General features: G+C 43.5%; 1 protein-coding gene across 4 annotated transcripts in view; it reads left to right on the top strand.

The window, feature by feature from the left end:
• The window catches only part of ptpn12 (protein tyrosine phosphatase non-receptor type 12), a 35,589-nt gene extending 17,845 nt beyond the window's left edge, over nucleotides 1-17,744 (top strand). Inside the window, exons 9-18 of one of the 4 annotated variants that reach the window (XM_076111765.1) lie at nucleotides 56-122; nucleotides 223-300; nucleotides 808-906; nucleotides 3,133-3,218; nucleotides 7,494-7,668; nucleotides 7,995-8,925; nucleotides 11,851-11,922; nucleotides 12,776-12,829; nucleotides 13,731-13,818; nucleotides 14,122-17,744. In XM_076111765.1, coding sequence (XP_075967880.1) covers nucleotides 56-122; nucleotides 223-300; nucleotides 808-906; nucleotides 3,133-3,218; nucleotides 7,494-7,668; nucleotides 7,995-8,925; nucleotides 11,851-11,922; nucleotides 12,776-12,829; nucleotides 13,731-13,818; nucleotides 14,122-14,131 — 1,660 coding nt within the window. In that variant the 3' untranslated portion in view covers nucleotides 14,132-17,744. The other 3 variants (XM_076111764.1, XM_076111766.1, XM_076111767.1) reach the window with 3 other exon arrangements.

Raw genomic sequence — 17,744 nt, forward strand, 5'->3', positions numbered from 1 at the left:
ACTTCCACGTGCTCTTCCTCTGTTGAATCTAATCCGTATGAATGTGACTGCACAGTGCCGGCTGTGGGAGGACGGGCGCTATCTGTGCTATCGACTACACGTGGAACCTCCTCAAAGCTGGGGTATGTAAACACACACATGCACTCCTACGCATACCTAAAACATACCTTTTTAGGTTCAAGTGAGAATGACTCCGTGTTATGTTTTGTGTGCTTTTTAAAGAAAATACCAGAAGATTTTAATGTTTTCCGGTTGATCCAAGAGATGAGGACGCAACGACACTCCGCTGTCCAGACCAAGGTTTGTTCTAGTCGCCTCAGCTGGACATCACTTACATTCTCCTGTCCTATTTGTACCTTTTTTAACGAGCATCCATTCAAATGTGATGAACGTCTTGACTTTAACAAAGCACCCAGCCTCCTCTGTTGCTTTCATACCTATTTTATGGTCTCCCCTCCCTCACACGTGTCCCGGCATTGAGAGGGAAACCGAGCCCCGTTAGGTACATGATAGAATTGCCTTGATAGAGACTGCTGGAAGCCGGTAACTCTAATGTCATTTCCGAAAAAGCAATACACTTACTGCCTTACGGGGGAGAGTAATGAGATTCAATCAGTGTGCATCAGGGAAGCACCGTTCTATTGTTTTCACACAGGTTGTATTCCACAGCCTTGTAAATGGATGTTTTTGAGCTTGGACATGATAACATTTTTGCATTTTTATTGATTTGCTGGAAACCTTTAGTTTTTTCCCTCGTTCATCTCTCCTCCATTTATCTCATTACGTCTTTGTCTTTTGTCTCTCCAGGAGCAGTACGAGTTAGTTCACAGAGCCATCGCCCAGCTCTTTGAGAAACAACTGCAGCTACTGGAGAGCCCCACCAACACGAAGATACAAGAGGGCATGGTATGACACGCACACACAACATGGCATATTGTGCATGCTGTCTGGTGTAGAAAGACAGGATGTTGCTGAGTAACACACTTGGAGTGGAGAAAGAAAACTCACAATAAATTAGTCACAGGGGAGGGAGAGGGAGTAGAGGAGAGAGGGAAGAGAGGCCTTCAGAAAAGTTTGCTCTGTACACAGACTGAAAAAGAAGAGTTGCAGAGTTTGTGCCAAAATGAGAGATCTCTCCTCTGCAGGGTACTCTCAGAGGACCACATACAGTCAGACCTGTTTTTAAAAGAGCTAGACAAAGACTTAGCTATGTCACTCACCGCTGTCCCCTTTTTCATTTACACACCAGTCTCCCTTGCCCCCAAACACACACACACACACACACACACGCACAGTATACGACGTATCCTTAATTGTCCCCGTTCCTCCTCCCATTGCACCAGAAGTGCAACCAAACCGAAAAAGAAGCAGCCCCGGTGTTAACTGCACTGCTGTAATGATTTCATCACAACCTGGTGTTGGAATATTGCATGTGACAGACGGACGGAAAAAAAACTGAGTCTGTAGTTGATCACTGAGCCGCGGCTCACGTCCATCATCGCACATCATTATGGAGCAGAGTTGGGGAAGCGACTTTGAAAGTCACGAGGCTGCGAGCTAGAAGAAGTGGAGCTCCAGAAACGCTACACTTTAGTTATTTCACACCAAGCGTTACAAGAAGTAATGTTATGATTAACAAATGCATATTTTATTCCCGTCGAATTTGGGGGATTCCCTGCTACTTGGTAACAAAAGAAGTGTCTCTTTACTGGAAAGGTTCCAAACCGCACTGCTACTGGAACATATAGTTAAAGTCGTAGAGCTGCTGCTCCCCAGCTCTGTCATGTAGACATGAGAAGACAAAAAACAGAGGTCAGAAGCATCAATGAGACAGTGTGCTGAGACCGACCAAACTAAAGGCGGAGGGGCGATGACGGACTGCGTTGGCAGCGACCCAGGGGTCGACTTCCTGCTCAGGAAGCCCCGATTACATCACCCCTCTCCCATGATGCACTCTGAGAAGTCTGAGAATAGACGCGCATCCGTCTGGGAAAGGCAGATCTCTGCAGAAGACATTCACAGGGACACACGCAGCCGTGTTCACGTTAGGAAAGACTCGCGCACACTTTCTGAACTCTTACTTAAAATCTTTCGCTACCTCTAAAGCGAGGAGAGTCCGCTGAACTTTACTGTACATTTTTAGTTTTAAACGTTTGTGCTTATTAATCATTTGTTCAGAGTAGACGTGTGTTTATGGAGGAGGACGACAACTCCGGTGCAAGTTTGTTTCTTCTCTTTATAACCTTGTCATTATCTCACAAAGTTGCAAGTCCAACGGCGCGCACTCGCACTCCACACAAAACATTATCGGTGTGCTGTACTGACTCAGTCCGTACACACGTTGACTCACGTCCAGTCAGCCATTGTTGGTGACTAAAACACCCACATAGGTGCTCTCAATGGCAGTACGAACAATAAGCCTACACATGCACACATCCCACACACGGGTGTTTCTGCACGCACGCAGGCGCTGTCGTTTTTTGCAGGAAGTAGTCTCGTCCTACCAGATTGAGTCTTCGTAACACATGACGCTAAATGAGGTGTAATCACATCCTCCGTCTTCCCTTCAAGTTAGTTCCTCGTGAGATGATACATTTACAGACACAGAGACACACTGAGTTCATTTGCGACTCAAAGCTCGATGGAGGTGTTTACAAGGCGGAGCCGACTCAGAAGTTTCTTAAAATGACAGAATTTTCGTAAAAACTTTGGGAGTAAAATGTACTAATGTGGCCCGAGCAACAATGTATAAGAGAGGCACAAATCTGAGAGAAACTCGCACTGCCGAGCAGCCAGATGTTTTTATGACTTTTGGGTAATAAAAAGCCATTTTGCCCATTAGAACATACCAAACTCAATTTAATTTGGTGTACGCAGATTGTTTTATACTTTCCATTACTTCAGTTGGTTATTAAAGAATGTGCCAAGTGGGACATAAACAGTGTGGTGGGACAAATTTTCGAATGGAGACACTGTTTCTAAACTACCTAAAACAAATCTTTGACATTACTAAACTGCAACTTCTTTTTATTTAGTAGCAGCACTTCTGGCTCTTTGTGTATTTAAAAACCCAGAGTTGCACATTAAACTCAAACTCACGTGTCTATTTCTGTTTGTGTGTGAATTGTCCAGAACGAGAGCAGTCCAGATAAAGCAGCCCGACAGTCGGATGACGAGAGATGGGACACCCCTCCTCCCAAACCGCCCCGCGTACGCAGGTAAGACACGTTCCACGCTCGGACGGGTAAAACGCTTAAAACCTCCCAAAACACCAGCAAAAACGGATGCGCTCATCCTCCACACTGATGAATGAACGGGCTCACGCAGAAGGCGTGAGGTGGCCCGTGACAGAACACAGTGGGTGTTGTGTTTCGTGAGAGGAAAGCAGCAGCAGCAACAGAGAAAAATCTCGGCACAACAGTTTGTGTGGAGCGCACAATGGAAACCTATTAAACTGACCGAACAGAAGCAGCAGGCGTTGTGAGCTTTCTGACACATTAGTTCCCCCGTCAGCCCACAGATGCAGCCAGCCTCCACTTCACTGAAGTTAACTTCTGCCGTGGCCTGAGGAGGAGCCGTAATTATAGATCATTTTGCAACTATTAAGAATACTCTGCAACACTCGGTGGTGTTGCGTGTACCACGACCCTCGGCTAGTTGCAGTAGAACTGCTATATCTGCTTTCATCCCCCCCTCCTCCTCCTCCTTTGAGAACAAATATGCGCTTTTTCACACTTGCAGGCATCTGTTTGGTATCTGTCATATGCAGAAATGCACAGCTTACCCTCTCTCTCTCTTTTCCTCTTTTACTCTTTCTTTGGCACACGTCCCACATTTCCTCATTCCTTTCTTATCCTCTCCGCAACCTTTTCCTCCCTCTCCTCTCGTTTTTTTTTTTAATCATTTCCCCCCCTTTCCCTCTTCTTGTGATTTATCCACAGAAGGTTGTTGAAGCGGGGGAAAAAAAACATACGTTTTAGAACTTTTTAAAAGAAGCCGGGTTGATGCCCAATGTGTTGCCCCAGTGCTGTGGCTTTAATGTCACAGGGGACATCTTGATGCCAGGAGACACTTTCACTTAATTACATGTTGCCAAAAGCATTGTCTAAAAACGCCCAGTTTGAAATCATTTTGTGTGTCCGTGTGTGAATCGTGGGCTCTGTGCTTAACAATGTAATTTACATATTTTAATTCTCCTAATTCTAACTCTTCATAACAGGAAAAAAACAAACACGTATCGCAGCTAATATGACCTTTTGTGTGTTTTATTTCTCTTCCGTACTCAGCCGCTTTCATGGGAAAGCACACATTGGTTTTTTTCAGAGGTCCTAATTTTGGGATGTAGCTGCAAGCGATCTGTTTACTGAAGAGGTTCTTTCCTGCTCCAAGTAAAACAGACACATTTGAGCTCTGAGTTGCTGCCAAAATACGTGGCTTCCCTGGAAGACTCTTGCATCCTAAATCTCAGCGTGTGTGTGTGTGTGTGTGTGTGTGTGTTTCCTAGAGGAATAATAGGGCCTACGTTAAGCCTGGGAGTATTTTAGTGATGGGTGAGAGCTATTTTTACCGACATAGTCCACATTCTGTCGGCCACACTCCCCCTGGGTCACTTCAGCAGTGTAAGTGTGTGTGTGTGTGGGGAGAGGACATTTTTGTTGTGTGTGTTGGAGAAAGAAACGTACTGCAGGAACTCCATTGAGGCTGGCATCAAGGTTGCAGATACTGAGTCATGGCTTACACACACACACACACACACACACACACACATATTCACAGCCACACCCTGAAGAGTTATATCCTCCACACTTTCAGAGCAGCATGTGTCTGTAGCGTCTCAAATATCTCAAATTGTCAAGTACCAAAAGGTGGCGCATAGAAGTTTTTGTACAGTTGTTGTGTTGCTACATTCAAATGTTGCTATTTTATTAAATTTTAAAAAGGGTTTTGTAGACAAACGTGTTGCTATTTCTCAAAGTGAATCATTTAGTTATCTGTCCTGAAAACCTTCTTTCATATTAGCACAAATATGGCACGGCCGCTTTATTTATAGAGCTACTTCCGGCGCCCTCTCTTTGGACCACACCCATCTTTGAAGGCTTGTTAATCATAAATGAATATACGATACATTATTTTTGAGTTTCTATTGTGATTCTGTGCTGAAGAGGAGACTCATCTCAAACACACAGAGGGAGAGAGTTGTTAGTTCTTATCATTTGCAGACAGTCACATTGACTATCATCTAATCTAGCGAGCCAAAACACACATTTGTTTACGTCGTGATCTGTGTAGTTTGAGGTTCGGTGTCCGTATGAATCGGCCCTCGTCACAACCTGAAACCACGAAGTGTCTCTTTAAGCTTTATCACCTTCTAGCGCATCTCGCCACAGTGACCCAACACTGATTAAAAATGCAGCTTCTTCAATCTGGAGGACATGCGTGTTGAGGGCACACTGCGCTTGTGGTGTGTGTGATTGTGTGTTTGTGTGGGTGGTGCATAATTTAAGTTCTCGTGAAGGCATGCATCTGTTTGCAATGCATACATACGGGCGAGTTTAGGTAGAAGAATACGGAGTGCATGGTTAGTGTCGTGTGATGCTTTTTGAATCGGGTTTTAAAATACTCTCAGATGCTTATAGATCCCGCTATACGGCATTTATAAACAAAATACAAACATTTAATAAAGGTTTTAACACAGTATAATAAAGTGAGAGATAGATATAAGAACATTTTTAAGTTATTATTAATGTACAGTGTTTTTCAACAATTATAAATTCTCCTATAAAGAAACATTCTCTAGTTCAAAGGTGAGGGAATGACGCTCGTGACTTTTTTCTAACGAGTCAGGTAATTCTGGTGAAGAGTTAATATGGTGTTTTGGCTACACTCACACATGTCCACATAATACTATATAATATAATCACTACTTCTTTATACACTTTTTGTAAACCCTTTATTATATTTTGATACCGACGTGCATTTTTCATGGATGCCTCGTGTTGCAGTTTTCAGTTGTCTTGTGTGCTTATTTGTTTTGCTGTCACTTGTTGCTGTTTGCGCCTGTGATCGCTCAGCTTTCCTTCAGGACAGATTTTAATTGAATCTTATCTCATCTTAGAGAATAAATGATTCGTATCCCCATGGAAACAATCGGCGCCAGTGGGAATCATCTGTGCTCTTGTTAAATGTTGTGAATAATCTTTTGCCTGCTCGGGCAATGAAGACGGTATACAGAGGGAGAAACTGTCGAGAGTAATTCATGTTCTCGTTAATGAAAACTTTACGTTAGAAAAGCTCCTGAGTTTAATCTCAACAGGAATCCGGCAATCATGACCTCTGACCTCCCCACTCAGGTTATAACAAAAGATATAAGTCTGGTGATTCAGTGTTAATCATTACATGCTTTCCATTAATAAACGAAAATACACACGGCGGATCGCAGCCTCTGTCATAGAGGAGCGTCGGCCAATGGCAGCTTCTCTGTGGCTTCATGAGGAAGTGACTGCAACTCCAATGTTGCTCAACAAAAGGAAGTCCCCTGTCCTAGCTTTCAACATCTTCTGTGTGTCTGACTTTCTATCTGTATGTCGTGCACACACACACGCACGCGTGCGCGCGCACACACACACACATATATGCAGTCATACGTTATCTCTTGCTTTAGACATGCACTTCAGATTTAGTACACACCACATCCTTTCACTGTTTAGTGTGTGTGTGTGTGTGTGTGTGTGTGTGTGTGTGTGTGTGTGTGTGTGTGTGTGTGTGTGTGTGTGTGTGTTTTTGCGTGTGTGTTTGTGTTTGCATGCATGTATATATTCTGTGGAGTGGAACATTATCTTAATGTTTAACTTTCCATTGCTGTGTGGTCACAACCTCAGTATCCTGTGTATAATTCACACCTCCTACACATTATTACATTATTACTGTGCGTGTGAACAATGAGTGTAATATATTATCACATCTTTATGCAGTACTGCAGATACTATACTGTACTAGTCTGTTTTCAGTTGGCTTAACAATATCGGATCATGTCCGCCTCAAATCAACTAAATATGAGCGAAACATAAAGTAACATCTGAAGACATGTAATTTGTCTCCGACAAGTTTTTAAATTCTGCCACCTAGTGGTGGGAAACCTCACAACATGAACAGATCCTACCTTTTAGTTTCATTGGTGCATGTAATATATTTAGTATAAGTACATTTCATCATCCTAGTTTCATCATTTCTTTTTAGACGGAGAATAGTTTAGAACTTTCTTGGGGGGGAAAGTGTCTGGAAGTTGTGAGACCAGTATGATGTAATTCTTGCTCTTTCAGCATTTTCATTTCCTAAATTGCCTTTAAACCTTTTTCTTTCTTCTTTCTTTCTCAAGCAAATACGATAGATTTGTACTTAAACATTCAAGCCACTTATTTTATAGCGTAAACTTAAAATAGCGTGCCAATGAATGATCTCTCTCTCTCTCTCTCTCTCTCTCTCTCTCTGTCCAGTTCGCAGGCAGAAGGTGATGTGAAGGAGGAGATCCTCCAGCCCCCGGAGCCTCACCCCGTGCCCCCCATTCTCACCCCGTCTCCACCTTCAGCCTTCCCCACCGTCACCAACGTGCGGCAGGACAACGACCGCTACCACCCCAAACCTGTCATACACGTCCTGGATACCACACAGGTGAGTTACTTACACAGAGACGTAAAGATCTGCTAATTACTAATAGTTCCAGCTCTAAATTTAACGATAGCTTTTTAACAGAACTGTTGGGAACGATAATCCTGAAATATTCTTTTTTTTTTTTCTTTGTTAGCAATTACTAAAAATATGTGAAATAGCGCTGATCTCGCTGTAGTGTCCTTTTACAATCTTAACGGAAGAAATTGCTGGATCAACTTTTCTTGCCTCCCTTTCAGACATGCCCCTAATACATGGAAGACTTCCGTTGTTTTCTAGATGATGCTGCGTTTACGGAAAGTGCTTAAATGTTTTTTTATTCCTTTCAGAATAAAGACGCGGACCAGCAGCAGAACCAGTCAGAACCCAGTCCCAACAATCAGACCAGTCCCGCAGAGCAGAAAGACCCAGATCTACTAAGTCAAAAGCAGCAGACTCAGGTCTCAAACCTGGACCTCAATGACAACTACAACAACAAATCGACATCGACGAAATCCGAATCGGGCCAAAGCCAGACTCAGACTCCCTCCTCACCCCTCTCTCCGGCTGTTGAATGTTCCGGGGCCCCTCGGATCGAGAGGAAGCTGAGCATTGAGATTAAAAAGGTGCCGTTGCAGGAGGGACCTCGTAGTTTTGACACTTCCTCCTCCGTCGTAGTAGCGGGCGGAGTGGGCAGCAGTTCCCCCAACAGCGCGGCAGCGCTGCAGAGAACCCACGCCATCAAAGCCCGCTCCGGCCAATCCCTGCTGACGTCTAGCTCCTCGCTGTCGGAGGACTCGGGCACGGAGGGGGGAGCGGGCGGGTGTGGGGAGAGTCCTGCAGACGTGGTCGTCCTAGCCAGACCGAACCACCTCCCCGTGATGAGCGAGAAGGGGGAGACGCACGGAGGGGAGAGAGTGGAGGTGAAGGCCGGCCACGCGGCGTGGGCTGAGGCCTGCAGCAGCCCCGAAAAACATTTCCCCAAAACCTCCTCGTCGTCCTCCTCGGACCGCGTCGCCCCATCCTCGTCCTCCTCCTCCCACCTCTCCTCCTCCTCGTCGTCCTCCTCCTCGACACCCGTTAGGACTGCCCTGAGTTTCACCAACCCCCTGCACTCGGATAATTCGGAGGTGGAGGGGGACGGAGAGATGACCGGAGGAAAGGAGGGTTGTCGTACTAATGTATCCACCACAACGGCCATGGTTACATCGTCTCACCACGCAGACCAGCAGCCGGTGCGGAAGGTGTCGCCCATGTCCATCGCAGGGCAGAGCTCTGCAAGTATGTCAGCTGCTTTTATTTAATGTCTCGATCAAGTCCTTTAACGAACTGGCTGCTTTCCTGACAAAAATCAATTAACAACTTTAGAAGGAAGTCCGATAAATAAGCGTCTGGAGTAACTAAATAAATCAGATTTAGACATCAGATCGATTTCTTCGCGAAACATTTGACTAACTTAACTAAACACTGAAGGGGGGTTTCAGCTCATTTCTGAGGAGTCCAGTTAAGTTCTACTCACTAAAACTGGTGAAGGCACTGAGAGTAACTCTTTATTATCCTCACACACACACACAGTCAGAGAAACCACACGGTAGAGTCATAATCTGGGTCAGTAAGGAGACAAGAGGTCTCAGACAGACCACATGCTAATGATAAGTTATGTCTGTGGACACACACACACACACACTGTTATACTGCTTGGCTTAGAGAGACCAGGAAGAAAGGAATAACAAGAAAAGAGTGAGAGAGACGGAGAAACAGAGTGAGGTAGTTCCAGTCTCATTTCAAGCATGGCTGTGTGACTAATTGGTTAGTTTGCGAGGAATGCTGCAAATGTTAACGGGCAAACATCTGTCAAACCTTCTCTTTCTCTTTCAGCTTGTGCGTGTTTTTGTCAAAGTGAGTGAATATTCGAACGGGAGAGAGAACGAAATAAATCTTATTTCCTGAGTGTTTTTGTCACAGTGCAGTTGTGTGTGTGTGTGTGTGTGCGCGCGCATGTTGGATGGTGAAGGATCAACACTGCATGAGACTGATAAACACACGTTGGCCGACTCTGCGCACGTTGGGTTGAACAGAGCCGCGTCACGCTGTTTGTGCTTCGGTAACGGCCTCACTGTCACCACCGCGACCCCGAGATGTTGTTTTCATCCTCTGGTGTGTACAGAATGACATCCCTCCTCCTCCTCCTCCTCCTCCTCCTCCTCTTCCTCCTTCGTTGATTTCAAAATCTTGAGATTTCGAAATCTTGCTGTGAGAGATTTCTTGCTGTGGTTGAAGTGGACTTTGGCTTGCAACGGTTTTGATCTCGAATGGGTTCAAAGCGTGATGAAATACGGCCTAACTGCATTTTTGGATTTTACTGTGCAGGTGCATGATTTGAACCAATTTAGCCTCCTGTGACGATTGGTTTGTGTTTTTTTTTTGGTCTGCTTGGCTTTTCTGGCTCATCATGTGCTGGGGCTGCGGTAGCGCTTTGGATTCGGGTCATGAAACGCTGATGGCTGCTTGTTTGTTTGGTTGCAACGATCTAACGACTGCTTGTTGTCAAGCGAAGGCTGGTGGCTGCTTGTTCTGTTGGTTGAATTGTCAATGAATCAGTCAAACTTTATTTGAATTGTACATTTTATACGGGGTAGTGCAGGTGAAGAGGCTTTAGCACTCTAACTAACTAGAGGAAATATAAACGGTTCAGAAGTGGGAAACCAATGCGTGCTATTTAATTTTAGTATTAAAATGTAAGAAATTACAATTATATAAAGCTAGCATATTAAAACTAAGGGATGACTAAAGTTCTACCTCTCCTATCTGAAAATGTAATGAACAATTATAAGTAAAACAATGAAATAAACAATTAAAAATGATCTTAAACATGCCAGTCAAAAGACATGCGTTGCTATCAGTAATAGATGTTTTAACGCTCAGTATTCAGTTATCATTAGTAGCTTCAGATGTTCACGTGCTAGTAATTCCACTGTTAGCTGAAACTACTGTTTCGACTTATCTTGAGATGCAAGCAACATCCCAACAAAAGCACGTGAACTAAAACATGCTGCAGAGCTACATTAACTAGCATCCGTCTGCACCTAAAGAATTGGCGGCTTCGTGTACTTCCTGTTTTATTTAAATCCCCCAGCAAGATAAAATCATCACGGCGGGAACGACCGGCTGCAGGTCAGACGATTAGCCATAAAAGAGCCGTTATTTCGCAGTCGATGGATGGTCTCTGCCATGTTCAATGACGACATTATACTCGAAGGCGAAGACCTCTTCTACACGTCCCTCTTGCATTGCTTCCAGATGTTACAGCAGGAACTAATCATAACAGTAATGACCCATTGGGTGATTTGTCTAAAGGCAATATAGATATTGTCAAATGCTAAAAGGATAAAACTAGGAGAATATAAGGAAATATAATCATGACTGTCTCGAGCATGTCAAGGATTTTAGTTGCAACTCGATGCTTATTAACCAGTAAACGTCACAGATATTAAATGTGAAGTATTACTTATGGTTACGCGTCAAACAAAGTCCTGAAACTAACTGAAGGAAACCTCTACAGTTCTTAGCATCAATATCAGCGTGAACACAGTTCTCAGTATTTGGCATCTCTAAATGCATTTCTGTCTGTTTACAGATACAAGTATTGATGAGTTCCATGTGATCCCTCACAGTTATGGAAAAAGGACGATAAAAAATGCAGAATGAATGCATTTACAGGCTTTGTAGCAAATGAGTGTATCTTTTCAAATTCAAATGGCTTTATTGGCATAAACGTATTCGGATGCTGTGTTACCAAAGCAGTAAGTATGTTGTGTTGAGAACATTGTTAATAAATAAAAAAAGAAAAAACAACGTTTTATGTAATTCATTAAAAGTAATTTAAGTGCTTTTCAACAGCTGATTTCACTTTTTATGTTGCTGAAAACGGCACAAAATTGCAATAAAAAATAAACAAAGAAAAGTATATAATGACAGAATACAGATATCTGTCCGTTTTAAATTTAATTTGTCAGGTGACAAAACTCATTTTTGTATCACTTGGTTTCTAGTAATCCGCTATCATTAGAGAAGGAATCAAGGAAACGGTTTCAGCTCGTGAGCTTTTCTTTGCATCGTTAACGTTTGACTGATCGATCTCTTGTCTTTTTTCGGGCCACTTGTTAACGTTGCTTCTCATCTGACCTCTGACCTTTTTTAACCCAGACTGCTGGGACAGCGACGACTCCCCTCCCCCCCTCCCCGTGAGAACCCCCGAGTCCTTCCTGCTGGCCACAGGTGCGTTTGCATTGGTCCAGATTCACAGGTGTGTCTCCAGCGCAGTGGATCCACTGGGTCTCCTCCCGGACCTGGTGTGTGTTTATATGGCTGGTCACAGAAGGTGGATGGATCACTGAATATATGAGGCTTTTTGACTTGAGACTGAACTAATGGTTGGTATGCAGTCGGTGGTCTGAAAAAGGAGGCTTTCTATTCCCATTGTATCTGCTCCTCTTATCTGGTACCTCACCATGTTCGAAACAGGTAGGACCGCAGTCTCTCTCATCCTCGCTTCAAGCTGTCGGATGGACACACACATTGCAGGAATCAGGCCTGTGTCCACACTTCTTTTGTGAGACGCTTTACCAGTTTTACAACACTAGGGGGCACCATCGGCAGACTGCATTTCAGACCTGCAGGGTTCCTGTGGAGACCATCTTAATAGAAAGACTATAGTTAGTGGCAAACTGTGTCCCAATACATACTACAAACAGAAAATGGCTCAACAAAGTATACTCAAAACCATCAGCATGAATACTTGAAATACAAACATTTGATTTTAGACTGTACTACCGGACACTATCTGTATTTTCATCATCTGCTGCTTATGATCAAGAAGGATCATAGCTCTGACTTGTGTGCACTGACTCAGTCTAAATACAGATGAGTATGAGGCCTTAGTTCACCTTTTTTTTAGCCCCAAAGTGGAGGATTTTCTCCCAACTGTGACGCTGTATTGAGGGAAAAGGTGGCTCAATGGAGGAGGGTGTGTGAGAGATATGAATGTATGTCGAGGTGAAGTGAAGTTGTTCACTTGACATCGGTCCTTTCTTTCTGAAACTCACTTTTTGTGTCGCTCTCTCTCCGTCAGACCCTCTGGAAGTGAAACCGTCGGCCTCGGCTGAATGGAGCGGTTCAAATAAAGGTACGGACGTCTGCGCCGGAGTCTCTGCTTGTTTGCCCTTGTGTTTATGCTCGTTCACAGTAGCTAGTCAGCGGAGCAGAGCGGGAAGACGGACCTTCAGTGTTTTTACAAATTAGCCCCGTCCACGATAAGACGGCATTTGTCAAAAGGGGGCAGCTGACAGAGCGAGAGAGTAATAACAAGAGAGGAAGAGATGCAGAAAAGATAAAACACGTCTGTCGAGAGGTGAAATGAAAAATTGTGTGTGTGTTGAGTCACGCAATGATTGTGTGATGATGGCAATTTAGTGCTTCAGTAGTTTCAGTGCTGGAGTGTGTGTGTGTGTGAGACAGAGGGAGAATAATCGAAAGAAACTGTTAGACTTGAATTCTGCAATGATTTGTTTTTACTGGCTATGAATGTAACTCAATAGGAGCATTTATAAAGAATACAAATGTGGTTTCATTCCTGTTCCTGCTGGTCGACAGCCTTCAGTTGTCACTAACTCAGTTTGTTTCATCAGCGTGTAAAGCTCCACATAGTCATGTACATGTGCCTCGTACGTGTGCTGTGGTGTTTTTTGCATTGGAGGTTAAACGCGTGTGTTAAATCATCCCAACATGTATCGCACTAATACATAAATGGGCGTCAATTCAAACCTAATTATGAAATGATCTGTGAGTGGAACACTTGATTGATCTGGCGTTTAGTATTTCCAGTACCAAGAAATAGAAAAGGCTGGTAGTAATTATATCAAACTTAGGAGCTCTCTCAGTAAAACTAATGCAGTTTAAATATGTCTTACATCACTCACACTATTATGCAGCACCTCCTGAGTACTTAACACCGCTGATATTCACACAATGCTTCCGGCCCATTCATCCGTGTGTGTGTGTGTGTGTGTGTGTGTGTGTGCGTGTAGACGTGTCGGAGTGTGTTAAGAAGACATCTCCAGCTGACCCTGCATCTGCTGGCACCACAGCAACAGACAGCAAGGCAGACCTGGGTGGGTAAGTCTGCTGTCTTACCTCTTTTACATGATTCCCCCCTCTGTGACTGTTGCTCTACTTTTCATTCAAAAACATTAAGTAATGATTTTTATAGTCTCTCTGCAGAAAACTTTGCTGACAAACGTGTTTTCTTTTGTGACGTGCGGCGTTGCTTTTGCATTAGCTGCATGTGCAGAAAAATGTTTGTTTTTTGAGACCAGGCAACAGTCGACGGCACATCGGAGGACATATTTCTGGATGTGTTTTTATTCAGTTTAGAGCAAAACAAACCCAGCTAAACAGTTATTTTCCGTCTTCTGTCAGGGTTCGGTAACCGCTGCATTCAGCCCAAAGGCCCTCGGGAACCCCCTCTGGAGTGGACATGATGGGACGGTCCGTCTGCCCGTCCACACAACGGTGTCCTCCCTTGTCGAGAGATGGAACGCTACCGATCTCACCTGGCTGGTCCAAAAAAAAAAAAAAAACCTAGTTGATAGATGCTACACAGACAGACAGCACAGTGTTACACAGAAACGCCTTCTGTGTAACTCTGTGCAACACCTCCTCCTCCTCCTCCTCCTCCTCAGTCCTTCCTTCAAAGTGACATTGTGCAAAGCAGATGAACACTTACTGGTCAAGTGGCTCGTCCACATTTTCCTGCTCCGCTTGCTGATGTTTTAGGCTTTCACTTCTCTAGACGCTGGTTTCCTGTTAACGGTTAAAGAATAATTCCTGTTTTGGTGACTTGAGTTAAAAAAAGAAAACGTATTGCTTTTCTCTCGCGCTTTAGACGCATCAAAAAATGCGTGTGGCAAAATGAAGAGGGACCCTTACATGTTCAATAGAAATTGTCTTTCATGCTAAATGAGGGGGAAAAAAAACACGTTTTTTTCATCATAAATCAGGAATTATCTTTAATCGGAAAAGCTACTGTGGGAAGCTGATTCCTGGGGTTTGACTGAACTCCCGTCAGGTGTCTGCTTCCTTCTTCTGAATGAACAACAATCTTCAAAGCAAGCCTAGATAATCTATTACCCATGATGCAACCTTTTCTGTTGGGTATGTACAGGTTGCCAGGGTGCCCCCCCCCCCCCCCCTCTCTTTCAGTGTGCTGGTGCTACATTACAAAGGCTCAGCTTAGAAACGGAGGCACTAAAGCTGAATGTTAACAACCTATTACCTGTTCCTCACTTCCGTTGTTGTTTCCTGTAGGATTTATTCCTGTATTAGCTGCAGTGACTTCAGCTCTAGTACTTTATATTTCTATGCTGACCTCGCTGATTACCAGAGTCATAGGTTGACGTAGTTTGGTCATTGCGGTAGTCAGCTGGCTCCTTTTTAACTGGCTGTTAATGGAATTGTTTTCCGCGTATTTGGCGTTCCTACCGAGTGTTTGTTGAGACGTTTTATCCCACTCTCACGTCTGTGTGTGTGTGTGTGGAGCTGCTTAGCTTAGCATTTAGACTTGACACTTGTACATTTTTGTTTTTACACTTCAGTTTTTTTTGCACTTATAAAATAAATAACATGTGAAGCATTAATTAGTGAGTTGTGGAAGTGTGGGTCGGCAGACTTTAGGAACTCTGAACTCAGCCGGGCTAGCCTTTTCCCTCCAGTTTCCAGTCTTTATGCTAAGCTAACCGGCTGCAAGCCTGTTTCTCAAAATGTCGAACTGTTAGTTTGAATATCTGCTAATTGTGAAATCATCGTGTTGACGTCTTAGACAACAAAGCTGAATGCGGAGACACTGCCAACTGAAACCTCGGAGTTCTGTGACCGGTGATTCGTCACACTTCATGCATGATTTGCAAAAAGTTGAACCAAAGAGTGATGTTCCCTTCTCAAATTCTCATCATAAAAAGCAAAGATTAGTTAGAAAGGCAAAGCAGAAACATGCCAGAGACCTGTAATCCTCAAAGATTTAAGGCAGCATTTAAAAATAATTCCGTGTCCAATAATTCCGCTGTTTCCAGCCAGACGGGGTTGAAATGACCTTAAACCACAAAGTAATGGCCAAACTCATCTCTGTGATTCTGGCTCTCACTGCTGGGAACATGAGCCTGCCTTAGTCTGCCTCTCAGAGGAGACGGCCAACGACAGTCCTCCTTAATTTGGCTTCTCTCATCAGTTCATTCTGTGTCTATTTGGCATCTCTTGGTTGCTACATGCGACTCATATTTCCTGTTTATTTATTTTTTGTCCTCAGCACCATACTGTTTTTTTTGTTTTTTTCTGTTCTCATTCTCCTCCTGTTGGATGATCGACCAATGCGAGTCAATGATCTTTTATTTTAGTAGCTGGTTTACTCACGATAGACCTCCAGTGTTTGGGAGTAGGAATGTTGCACATCACCTGAGACTCTTATGGGACTCGACAGATTAATATAAAGTCTGGTTTCCCCACAAACAACCAATTCTCTTCAAATCCGACTTGTGTGGTGTTTCATCTGAGGGCCAAATTTTTTTAAATCATACTGTTTCTGCTTCTGTATGTGTGAGACAACGATGATAGGGACCCAGGACTACTGTTTTTCTCTGCTAATGTCATTAGCTACCATAACTATACAGTATATGCATTGTTTTATAAAGATAAAAAAAAAACTGTACAGGGCAGTTTCGGTATATAATATTTCAGATTTTTTGTTATCTCTTTAAATATTCTTATTAACAGAAGATGTAAGAAAGTCAGTGCATGATGATGATTCCTCCCCTGCGCAGTGTTTCCCCTTCGAACTGTAAATTATTTTTTGTCTTTGCTTCTGGCAAATATTTCAGGGTTGTTTTTATTTCCTATGTTGGAGTTGTATGCTTCAAAAGATCTACAAAAATTTGTTTTAATTGGTTGGCAGAAGAGAAGCATTGACTGCCATCCAGCCCCCCTTAAGATAGCTACAACGGGCTTCGAATAAGATTGTAATAATAATATTAATGATGATAATAATAATAATAATGGTGGTTTTTTTTTTTGTAAATGGTATTTTAAAAGTTATTTTTGTATACACGGTTGTTTGTTGCGTCACAAGTCTACTGCTCCCCAGCCAAACTCCCTCTCCTCTTCTCACATGCTTTCTCCGCCTCTTCGTCATTTCCTTTTTTTTATTTTTTTCACTTTTTGATTTATGTTTTTCTGTCTCAGCTCTTTGATGTAGAACATGCAACAGAGACGGATCTCCTGTCCTGGACGAGGGGCATCTCACTCTTTTACACTTCGCTCAGACTTCCCCTTTGCTGTTTCCTCTTTCACCCCCCCTCCCACCGTCCTCTCTGCTCTTCTAATTTTAAACGTCTGTCGCTTTCAACATGCCTATCTTTGTGCCATCAGATCAATTCACTCGAGCAATGCATCTCTAACTAGTCAGTGGATCAACTTAACGAAATACGCTGAATAAAACTGACGAATAGACATTCTGAGAGAAAACGTTCTTTGAAACGTTTTTTCCAACTCTCCATTTTTTTCTGTTGACGACCACCTGCCCCTCTAGCTACCTGACCCCTTCACATGCACACTAGCCTTGATCTCAGAAAAGAGCCCACCTGTGCCTTTAAGTGAGAGCCTGCCCCCCCCACCTCCCCTTGTCCCATTTCCTCCAATCACCATTAGCGGCGTGAGCGTGAACGATGTGATTCGCTGCTGCTTGCTCAACGCCTACTGTGGGACTCTCCTTTAGCCCCCCCCACACACACCTCGTGCCCCTCCTTACACACACAAACATAAACACACACACAAATGTTTGTATGTTGCAGAAATCAATCAGTAAAAAAAATCAACATTAAGTAAAGACGCCTCTTTGTTTTTATTCGTATGAGATGATGTATGAAAAAGTAGGTGTGTAGGTGTGTAGGTTGTTTTTTACTCTGTGTGTGTGTGTGTGTACGTGTAGACCGCTTTTATTTACAGTATGGATCAGTTAATAATCGGTTAATAAATCACTTTGACTTGTCTCTGAA

This window comes from Anarhichas minor, unplaced genomic scaffold (genome assembly GCF_050575085.1).
Source record: "Anarhichas minor isolate MPS153535 unplaced genomic scaffold, ASM5057508v1 ptg000045l, whole genome shotgun sequence".
NCBI classification, from domain to species: domain Eukaryota; kingdom Metazoa; phylum Chordata; class Actinopteri; order Perciformes; family Anarhichadidae; genus Anarhichas; species Anarhichas minor.